This window comes from Notolepis coatsorum (assembly GCF_963971535.1).
Source record: "Notolepis coatsorum genome assembly, chromosome: 4".
NCBI classification, from domain to species: domain Eukaryota; kingdom Metazoa; phylum Chordata; class Actinopteri; order Aulopiformes; family Paralepididae; genus Notolepis; species Notolepis coatsorum.
The window spans coordinates 40,871,428-40,883,054 of NC_140168.1; the positions used below are offsets into that span (position 1 = coordinate 40,871,428).

General features: G+C 42.6%; 1 protein-coding gene across 4 annotated transcripts in view; it reads left to right on the forward strand.

Annotated features, from left to right (window-relative positions):
• LOC311227414 (phosphatidylinositol 4-phosphate 5-kinase type-1 alpha-like) overlaps positions 1-11,581 on the forward strand; it is a 30,181-nt gene extending 18,600 nt beyond the window's left edge. For all 4 annotated transcript variants that reach the window (XM_084313046.1, XM_084313045.1, XM_084313047.1 and 1 more), the window contains 5 exons: positions 511-595; positions 692-850; positions 3,098-3,344; positions 6,701-6,788; positions 7,169-11,581. In XM_084313046.1, coding sequence (XP_084169172.1) covers positions 511-595; positions 692-850; positions 3,098-3,344; positions 6,701-6,788; positions 7,169-7,174 — 585 coding nt within the window. In that variant the 3' untranslated portion in view covers positions 7,175-11,581. The remainder of the gene's footprint in view (positions 1-510; positions 596-691; positions 851-3,097; positions 3,345-6,700; positions 6,789-7,168) is intronic.
• The last annotated feature ends 46 nt before the right edge of the window (positions 11,582-11,627 follow it).

Consider the following 11,627-nt stretch of genomic DNA (forward strand, 5'->3'; position numbering starts at 1 on the left):
ATATTTATTTACCTAATTTATGTGCAATCGGGGAGCTCCAGTAGCTCACCGCATATCTCTGCGCTATTTCTGTGTCGGGGAAAACCGTGCTGCGTCACGGATCTGGTGGACTCCGAGTTCGATTCCCGGACCCGCCGTCATTTGCCAGAATGTCTTCCCCTGATCTATATCCCGTTTCACCCTGTATCTGTCGGTCATGCTTGACCAGAAAAGCGATAAACGCTAAAAAATAAAGTTTAAAAAAAAAAAATTATGTGCAATCGTTTCATTTCAGCTCAGTGTAGAGAAATGCACAGATACTAACCGCCTTACTGTGCATGTCTATGACGACACCACGTATCCGTGACACGCGCGCCCTGCGAAAACACTAGTAGTTTTGGGGGCCTACCACCCCCCCTGAAAAAAATCCTAGGGGAAACACTGGGTTCCTTGTCATAAAATCCACCGGCAGCCTTGGTTTTTAAATCAGAAATGTGTGTAAACCTGAACGTAATGCTTTTGTCCTTCTAGGACACCGTGTCGGTGCACAGACCAGGCTTCTACGCAGACCGCTTTCAGAAGTTCATGTGCAATACGGTCTTCAGGAAGATCTCGTGTAAGTACAGTATCCCTGTGTATTTCTGAGCACGAAAGCGTTGTCTCTCTCTCCGCGGCCCCTCTCACTCCTCTCACTCCTTCTCTCCCCCTCCAGTGAAGACCTCTCCGACTAAGAAGGTCCGCGTGGGGGGTGTCCACATGAGTCAGCGCAGGCCCAACGCAGCTCCAGCTAGCGGCACCAGCCAAGGCGGCAGTCCTCCAGCAGTACAACAGTCCGTGAGCATGGAGAATGACCCAGAGACTGAAGACGGTGGTGAGAAATGGGAGGAAGGGAGCTTATCTACATTTTCTTCCCCCACTTGCTGGGTTCTGGGAACAAATGGTGTAAAATAATTGTAGCATTGGATGTTATGTTAATTGGCGTCTTAAAAGGATTTAAAGGCACAATCCATGATTGCAGTGTGGCACGGCGCCATCTGTTGAAACACTGTAGCCCCGCTGCTGGCTTTGTTTACATCATGGGTGAGCAACCTTTTTGGGCAAGAGATCTACTTTGCCCTTTTCCAGGGCTGAAGAAATGTACCATCACCAGCCAAGCAGATAGAGTGAAAGTCACCACACTATTAAGTCTCATCATAGGCTGGCCAGTAAATAGTTTTATAATAACAATAATTTTAATATTCATAATTTGTGTAAATTCTATCTGGGGGAAGCATAAAATACACGTTGATATTATGAAACAATTAAAAAAACATAGGACCTTTAAAATACTGATGACACTGAATCCCCTTATTAGAGCCCAGTGTCTTTGCCCATTGTCAAATATTCTACAAGTCAAATTGTGGCTACTTAGTTTTACAATTCAAGATTAAGGAAACGATACAAATTCTCAGTGATCAAGATGTTTTTATTTACATTTGAGAAGTAATGCATTGTACAACTCAAAATGGTATATATTCTCTCATTTCAGAAGCAGAAATTATGGCCGTCTTTGTCTGGGTTGTCCAACTAGTACAGTGATCGACTCAGATTGGTAGATCGAAAAGACATGGTTGCCCAGCTCTGGTTTACATAGTCCGTTATTTAAATGTCTTGTTCTTTTTGAAGATAAATTCAGGTATAGCATCATGTGGGAGGGGAGGTACAGGTACATGGTGATAGTAGAATACATGATGCATGTATTCAAAGGCCTCCTTAAGACCCACCTTTTCTCTCTGGCTTTCGACACCATGTAGCTTGTTGATTTTATGATCTTATTGTCTTACTGTGTTGTTGTTTTATCGTTCTGTTACTGTGTCCTTTGCTTTTAAATATATATATATATATATATATTTTTTTTTTAAGTACTCTGATTTATTTAAATTTGTATTGCTGCCTATGTTTACCTATTTTGTTTTCTTCTCTGTTTTGCTACTCTTGTTTTTTTAATCTATTTTTTGTGCTGCTTATAGTTTTTAATATGCTCTCTCTGTACAGCACTTTGTGCCCCTGTGGCTGTTAAAGCGCTTTATAAATAAAGTTGGATTGGATTGGATGTCATCAAATTATAGTACAGCGAGGAAGTAAAAATAGGCAGTGTAAACAATATAACAATATAATTAACTCTGAGTATGTGCATATGAGAAAGTAGGCAGTGTAAATAAGTCAAGGTGCAGATGAGGGTATGTATGCCCTCTGTTATATTTGCATTACAAATATTTTCTCTCCCAGTCTTAAATGTATTGACTTGCGTTTTGAGATCAAATTCCAACTAAGGCCCCGTTTAGACGGAAACGCTAGCAGGTGAATCCGCAAAAATATTTTTTCGGATGTGCCTTTCGTTTATACGGAAACAGCGTTTTTACGGGGTGAAACCGTAAAAAAGTGAGACCACCTTCCAGGGTGGAATTCCTAGAAACGCTAAACCTTTGCGCTCTCATCTAAACTGTCAAACCGCATAAAACGATGACGAAAGGGTTGTCAAGGCTCTCGTCGCGTGTACTGCTTACATCACAGGCATGCGCCAGTAGCCTAGAAGCGTAAATAAAGCATGTCTGATTCTATCCATGGCGATCACCTGAAGGCTACATTGGCAGTACTTTTAAATACACAAGAATCTGTCCCGCGGCGTGACTGGACCCACTCTCTGTGAGTGACTCTGCTTTGGTCCAATCACATTCCCCACCCACAGTCTGCGAATCAGAGGCAGAGTAGGGCGGGTCTTTACAGCACGTCATGTGACATATGCGCCAATCGTGTGACAGCGGGGCTCCGTTGTCTCGAGTTGTTACAGCCTCGTCTGCACGGAGAATTCCATCCCAAAACGCTTGTCTAAACGCAAAATTAAAAGTGAAACCGTAAGACGACTTTTGCGGTTTCTGTTCAGACTCTCTCCGTCTAAACATAGCCTAAGATTCAACTGAAGCTTATTTTCCATCAGCAGTTCAAACTCTTAAAGAACCTATGTGGATGTATCCAGAGTTTAGACATTCAAATAGCTTTAAAGCATGTACCAGTCAGTGTGGGATGTCCTTGTGAAGACACACTTCTTACCATCTTCTACCCCCTCCTCTCCACTCAGGTATTCAGTCAGGACACCCTGACCTCCTTCCAAAGACCTCAACGCACACTGCGGTCAGCAGCAAGGCTGCTGAAAGCACACTCTCCTCCAACTTTGTTGAAACCACATTCGCCAGCTATTTAGTGGGGAACTCTGAACGTGCCCCTACAAATCAGGCTTCACCTCCCTCCTCGAACCCCCGCAAGTTGCTGGGAGAGGAGGCGAACGAGTCGGCCGGCACAGACCAGGAGGCGAGCACCATCAAGAGGTGAGACGGAGAAACTACAACTAAACCAGTGTCTCTAGTGTTCTGTAGATGTAGGGGTTTCTCTGCAGCATCATGACAGAGATGTGGAGACGACCAGGGGGGCAGAAACCTAAGGGTGGACGATAAACTGGTGAAAGGAAGTGTTATTCAGTACATTTCACAAATCCATCTGTGATCTAGAACAAAGAAGAGGTAATGGCTTATAATCGCTGAGTGAGAAGTGATTTTTAGAGTTGGGTCGATATATCAGTTTGGCCTTAATATCAGATGTCTGCCTGTCACCGTTGTCCACCAGAAACAACATGCTAGTCACCGTTAAGTTGGTCTGAATGACCGTATCTTTTTATTTTGTTGCTGTCTTTCTACTTTTGCTCCTGTATCCCCTATTTTGTTGTTATGCCAATCCCCTTCGCTTCCCTGCTGTCGGTCTGGGATGGTGTAGACCAGTGGTTCTCAACTGGTCTAGCCTCGGGACCCAACATTTTCCTTAGTCATTAAGTCGTGACCCAAATTTTTTAACCACTATGATTTATTTCAAAAAAGAAAATTTGCAGTAATACACAATCTTTCATGCACTGTCTGACACAAGTCTCAAAGTCTGGGGTGATGGTAGACAAAGCAACTCTGAGGTCATGATCAATGTCCAATCTGTTCCTCTGCTTTGTCTTCAGCTGGACCAGAGCTGAGAAGCCACTTTCACAAAGATAGGTAGTGAAAAAAAATATATTTTTTTTTTCTTTTTTTTTTTAAATTTTTATACACATCCCACTCAAAATGGCCCCACGACCCACCAGTTGAGAAACACTGGTGTAGACGACCACATGGCTCCACATGTGGAGTCGCCAGACGCTTCTTTTCAACCTGACAGCTAGGAATTTCACTGGGAGAGCGCAGAGGGTCACACTATCTCCCCCAGATCCCCTCCCTGCTGAACAGGCGCCTGGACCGACCAGTAGGAGTCATTGTTGCAACCACCAGGACTCGTACCCCACGACCACTCCCAGTTGTTTTTCATACTGTACAAGAATAAGTGGCTCTGGTGGTAGGATAACAAACTCAATATCTCTAAATACACTGATGATGTACAGACACCATCAGAAATAATCTGAAGGAGAACATTAATGTATATGATTGAATGGCACCAAGACCTAAAGTATGATCCTTTTCTTTTGAAGGATTGTATAGTATTGGCCCATTTGAACCCTACTAATTATTAAGGCAGTTGGTGCATTATGAGCCACTTAAAGGTCTTCTCCAGAGTCGGACAAGAAGATCGATACCAACGTCCTTTGTGCGGTCAGTTGAAATGTGCCTGCAAACTAGCCTAGCTTAGCACAAATGAATGGAAGCGGATACGGACCACTAGCCTAGCTTAAAGCTTTTTAGCCAACAGCTAGGCTAGTCCGTATCCGCTTCTTTTTATTTGTGGGAGGGAAAAGTGGGAACGGGACACCAGAAAATTTATTTTGTGTTTACTGCAGAGAGGAGGGACTGGGAGACTCATGTTACTGACCAAACACTCTAATATCAGTGATGGCTGTCGGAATGTAGAGCTTTTGACACTTATTTTAACTAGAAAATAAAACGTACAGCACATTTAATAGGATTGCCTTCCCTTAACACTTTCAGTGCCAGCAGGGGGCGCACGATTTAGTGCTTGAATGCCCACCATCCACTTCAATGTTAGCGTTAAAAACGCCTAATCTATATTTTACATTATGGCTATGTGTCTAATCTGCCCGTCGCTTATCAATGACTCGTTTTCCAGTCAACATTGTCGAAGCGGGCGGCGGCTACGTGGTGCAGTGGGCAAGGCGCTCACCACGAATACTGGAGACTGGGCTCGAACAGGTTCGCCTCCCTGTTCGAGCCCAGCGCTCCACATTGCTTTCAGTTTAGCTGGTTGTCCGCACTAATACACATTGGCAGTATTAGGGGAGGGACACTGATGGGTGGGGATCGGGCGTTGTGGACAGCGACTCCTACAGGTCGGTTGGTGCGCCTGCGCAGTAGAATCAGGAAGTGACGGGGCGGGGCCCCTCCAAAGCCCAGACCCCTGACGCTGAAAGATCGAGCCGCGCAGGTGGAAAGATGCGACTGCTATTACCTCGAGTATCGGAGGGGACTCGTGCTATGTATGACTTAGTCCACATTGCAGCCGGCTTGTGGGAGGCATGAAACAGCGGTCAAAGACAGGGGAGGGTTGAATTGGATGATACGAAAATTGGGATGGGAGAAAAATAGAAAATGGGAGAAAAAGTGGATAAAAAATAAAACATTGTCGAAACGGATTGTTTTTTTATCGGTTCATTTTCGTTTTATAGCATTTTGAAAAGCCCTCGTTTTCAAGGAAAATATAAATATTCCATGATAAAAGATGTTTACTGGAATATTCTAGAATACACAAAAACTGTCATTTTTTTAATCGGTTCATTTCCGTTTTATACCATTTTGAAAAACGCTCGTTTTATGAAAGTTCCAGAAGAAAATAAAGATTCTGTGATAAACGCCCTTTACTGGAATACACTGGAATACACAAAACACGTTGTCATTTTTCAGCCTATTTATGAATAATTTTCAAATAAACGCTAGATTATCGATAGTATATGTGTACGTATGCACGCTATATAGGCGATCTGAAAAATCGATTCTCTTATTTCCTGATCGCTCACACAGCCACACACACACATAGGGGAAAAGCTTATATCTCCGTGAAAACAGGTCTGATTATCCTAAGACTGGTAAAATAGATTCCTTACCTGAGATCAGATGTTATCCAAAAAGATTATTCCAATTCCTGATCGCCATTCCAAATATCGATCGATTTTATTGATCAACGCTACATACTGTACATATGTATTCCACGCTGTTCTGAGGGTCCACAATGAATCCGATTGGCTCGGGTTACATGCCTGAGAAGTAAAATGTGGATTCCGGATTTTTCTTTTCTCATCCATTTTCATTGAGTCCATTCCAAAAGGGTGCATTACCATCTGGGAGACGATAGGGGGCGGTTTTTTCACATCTGAGCTCCTACAGGGGCTGCATACCAACGGGAGACTCGGTTGATGAAATATGAATTCAGGCATTGGGCTGATAAAACGTGATATGACGTGATGAGCACTGAAAGTGTTAAAGTAATGCACCCCGTTTTCAACTGTCATTCGTCTATTAGCAAGGTTTACAAACAAGATATTGGTCACACTGATCACAATCCTGCATTAGCTGTGGCACTGGCTTACAAACACTATTTATTGCTCTGGCTGCGTGCGCACCGCACTCAGCAATGTTGCTAAACAACATTTCTTTGCTAGTCCAGGTTAATCTCCTGTTTTTTTCTGACCTTGTTTTTTCAGTGTTGACTATGAAAGTCTTGAAGACTCTACCGAGTCCGCCGATGTCATCTCCCTCAACGACATAGTCCCTCACACAAACTCATGTCATGTAAGTTGTTGGACAATCTTAAAGGAACACGCCAACATTATGGAAAATGCACCTACCGTCTTCTCCAGAGTCAGACAAGAAGATAGATACCGATTTCCTCTCTGTGCGTTCAGTAGAAAGCTATCAGACTGCAAGCTAGCCTAGCTTAGCACAAATTAATGGAAGTGGATACGGACCAGCTAGCCTAGCTTAAAACTTTGGGAAAGGTGTTTTTGGCCAACGGCTCCGCTCTGGAGAAGACGGTAAGAGCATTTCCTATAATGTTGCTGTGTTCCATTCAACTAAAATTATCATTATTCCTGATTATCTTTGTCGTTGATGTAAAAATGCTTATCTGATCTATTTAATTATTATCTTTATGATTTTTATTCTTTTTCCAGGTATAAAGACGATTGAGACAAATGGATTCAAAAGGACAGTGAGAAAAGAAAGTTGAGAAAGGTGGTATGTTAGTAGGATGTTACGAAGGGCCTTGGAATGCCCATGGAAAGGTGGGGTCGAGGTTAGACATACAGTATTCCGAGAGACCAAGAGAGTGTTGCGTGTCCCTGTGTGTTTCGGGGGACCCCACTTCTGCATTCCAACAATGTGACCACTGTTCATGCACACGATTCCTTAGGATAGGAGTTTGCAGGTGTCTTTTGCTTTCTGACTCAACTGGAATGACTCGTGTTGAGTCGAAGAGCGTTTTTGCGGTTCAATAACACTATGCCGTTCATCTCTGAGGTGTGCCTTTGTCGAGATATTGCACAACTAAAGGACAACTCCCACTACTGATGTACTTAAAGGTCCAATCAGTGATCCAAAAAAATAAAAAGTGGGTAGCCCCGCCATCAAAAACTAAGAAATAGGAATGGATACATGTTTTCAGATTTACTTAGTTCCTGATACTAGACAGTTAAATGTGAGGTTTTTGCTGTATTCTGTGACCATAAACGGTATTGTTTGCGTTGGTAATGTTTGTAAATGCTGGGGTAAAAAAGGCCTATAGTCTGATTGACAATGGGTTCCACGAAACGTTCCAAAAGTTATTTTCCATCTACAGATCAAATTCCTTAATAATGTATGTGAACATTGCTACATTGATATGGTAAAAACTAAAAAGCAAATCACCGATTGGACCTTTTGCTTTTGGATTTTTTTGACCTACTTTTTTCTCCTCCTTTTCTGTGATTTTTCTCTCGTCCCAAATTCTTCTCGTGCCAATTCTCCCTCCCCTGTCCTGATCGTTGCTCGCATGTGCCCCCCACTGGCCGGTCGTAGTGAGGATAGAAGCCCATCACATGTCCCCTCCGATACATGTGGAGGCAGCCAGTCACTTCTTTTCACCTGCCAGCGCAGACTCTCATCGGCGAGATGTAACGTGTGGGAGGCTCACACTGCCCCCGGTCTTTGCTGTGCAGGCGCCCTGACCGACCTGTAGGAGTCGCTGTTTTACAACGACCAGACTACCACCCATCGACTCCCCTCCCGCTGACTCTGCCAATTGAGTCAGTATGACGGCCGGCCCAAGCCGGAGGCAACGCTGACAGCCGGATTTGAGACCGGTGTCTCTTGGTGACGAGCGCAATGTCCGCTGCGCCACCCAGCCACCGATTGGACCTTTTAACACATTCCCTGCCATAACTTATATCCATCAATATAGCCAGTCTGCCACCACTGTAAGCCTATGGAGATGTTCACCTTCTTTGCAGGGCTATAACTTTTTAAATTGTATTGCTAAATTTACATTACTATGGCCCATTCAACATCGATTATCTATCGTTCAGGATGTAGGAACGTTATACTTTTTCATTCATACATCCATACAAAAATACCGTCTAGAATATAAGTATGTTTTTATCGTTTTCTGCAGTCATTCCTAGAACGTGAGTTATAGGCCTAAACACATATATAGATTATCGATTGCCGTGTATTCCCGAAACACGCTATATTAAAAAATTCAACTGTATATCATCGTATACGTTATGCGTCATCATGCGCGGAGGAAAGGGGTCGTTTATAATTCTGTGATCGTCAGTAAATGCTTTATGCAGTATGGGTGGATATATTGATCAGATGGTTTGCAGTGAAATAAATAAACAATTGGGCTGAAAATAACGTTAGCGTCCTCTTACCGTGCGTCAAAGAGACTGGCGGTGAAATATCCCAAGTATAGGACGTCGATCGCCTAGGTCCATTTCTGGTTTGTATGTCGCAATAAACGCCGAAATCATATCGATTTAAGTTTATAAAGCGATCGATATGTACTATAGTGTCTGTCGGGAGCCTTGCAACAATGTGACGGCCGGATGAATTTAATCGACGCACACCTCCCACTTCCTGTTGTTCGAGTGTAACTCGCCCGACCATCCACCAGGCGGCGGTATTGAGCCGCCGTTGTATTGAGCCGTAGGGTCTAGCTGCAGCGTCGGAGGTGTATATATGAATTATGCCATGGCGAAAAAATGAAATATTGATCTCAATATCGCTGTACAGCGTGGTCTGGCGGTCAAAGCATGGCGGGCAATAACGTGTTACAGCGTGAATGGCGGTGGATGTGTTAAAGGATCATTTATTATTGTCAACACAGCCTGCGAAAAGACCAAAATCTAAAATGATTTTCCCCTACTGATAATTATGGTCTCTCTAGCCAACACCAGATTATAGTTCATATCCAGAAGTCCTAAAACCCCATTGTTGTTAAGAGGCTGTACTTTAGTCAGCAAAATTCATCGTTGTAATTAACATGGGTATTATACTTTTTTCTGTACTTGGTGTAATGTGCAATAGGCATGCTCGGGGACTACACTTCTGTTTACTACTGTAAAGTACATTTTGTAATAACTACAATGTCCCTGTTTTTATGATAATACACTGTGATATTTAAAACTGGAAATATGTGTTCGCAAGCTGTATTTAACGATTTTAGCATATAATTGGAACGTATGGCTTCCTGGTCGAGAGCTCCTGAGGGTGGGAGAGAGTAGGAAGAGTGAGAGTAGAATAAATGCATTGTAGGTGTTGAACTTTTCATCTGTTCTTTTGACGGAAACAAATGAATTACACTAGTCTCATCCTTTAAGCAAGCCAAACTGTAGAAAATGGCATGGATATTTTGCCTTGCTCTGTGCAGTCCTGCCGAACAAGACGTCTTCATTATTGCCAAGTGCCACTGATGTCAATGAAGAACGAAGACCCACCCTCCTTTGTCGATCTACTCTGCATCCTCTGAACTGAATTGCTGCAAAAATGTTTTGTCGTACTATCACCCATTGGGCCTATCCTTCTATGTCATCTGTTTGATGGTATGCAGACTTTGGTGCTTTGACACAATACCACACTATTGGGAACACCCCCCCCCCCCCCCCCCTCCTCCTTTTGGTAACAAAATTGTATACTTTTGTGTTTTTACTGCTGGCAGTTCTGTCAGGATTCTCTCCTCCTGGGCTTACTGTGAATGTTATGCTGGAAAGACAGGAATGTACAGTGTATTTTAGGATGTACGGTACACAAGGCACCTAACGAGCGTCTCTCTGTGCTTCCTCTTAAAGAGACTGTTGACTTGTTACTTCCCAACTTCGGGTCAGGCTGGCTGATGTGGAGTTTCTCGTTTCATGTTTTGTATACTGTTAAAATCTAGAGTCTCCACAGTGGTGGATGTGACCAGCCTGGCGTAATGTGACCAAAGAACCAACACTGAGACTAGTTTGTCAGAAAGGATCACAGGGGCAAAGTGACTGCTGTTGATCTGAACTATCTTCCAGTTACCTTCTCTTTTTATTAACTAATAACGGCAATGGCTTCCTGACTGTTGTTAAAGGTGCCGCCACGTGCGGCCTGGCTAGAGTAACACGGTGTCCCGCGTTAAACGGTCTTAAAAGCCAGACTTCAGAACATGCCATTTAAAAAGTTAGTTCTAACCTATGGATGCACAATTGTAAACTTGAACATGTTTGATGTATTTAGGTCCGTTTTCACTAGAGACGTCGTCAGAATGTCGTTTGGTGTCATACACAAAACACGGCTCTGCAGTTCCAGAAGCTGCAGTCAAGACAGGACGCGTGAAATGTAGCGCCAGTAAAACTATGCAATACAATTTCTAGTTTGCGCCGCACTCATCAGCCTTAATTCGACAGTGCAATACTTGGGCAATGGTTTTTAGCAACTATCCTTTAAAAAGAAGAGACAAAAAGTTATATCTGTCAGTTTCAGGGGGGAAATTGAGCAGTTTAAAAAAAAATATATATATATATTATTTGCCCATTTCTTATGCATCCTATAAATGGTATGTATAGATGTTTCTCTTATACTGTTGGTTTTACAATTTTTTGTCCCAGTATAGTAAGCATAATACTAAACACGGAAGCAACTATGACACACTCAGCCTAAGTATGAACAAAGTATGTAAATAGTCATATTTATTAGTAATTTCTTCTATATTTATTTTGTTCTCCTTAATTTGTGTTGTACTATGATTTGAAATTAACTTAAATTGGGAAGATTGCATTGCTCTAAAAAAAATTGACCCGTTACTAATATTCAACTTAAAGTTTTTTCTTTTGTTCTTTTTCAGTGCCGGTTTCTTTTTACTATTTCTATACGGATTATAACATCTGTAAAATAGTAGTTTTTCCCCCCTATTCAATGCCTTACTTTATTGTTTGCCTTTATCAAACTGTTTAGGTGTTTATATGAATCACAGCAATGCCTCGCAGGACATGGATGCATTTGTTCATGTTCTTCTGGGGTTGAAATGTTTACTGTATTGTACCTGCATTAATTAAAGATACAGGACCCCCCACAACACACAATGATGTGTCAAGTATTTTCTTACATGATGGTAAAAGGTTGAAACAT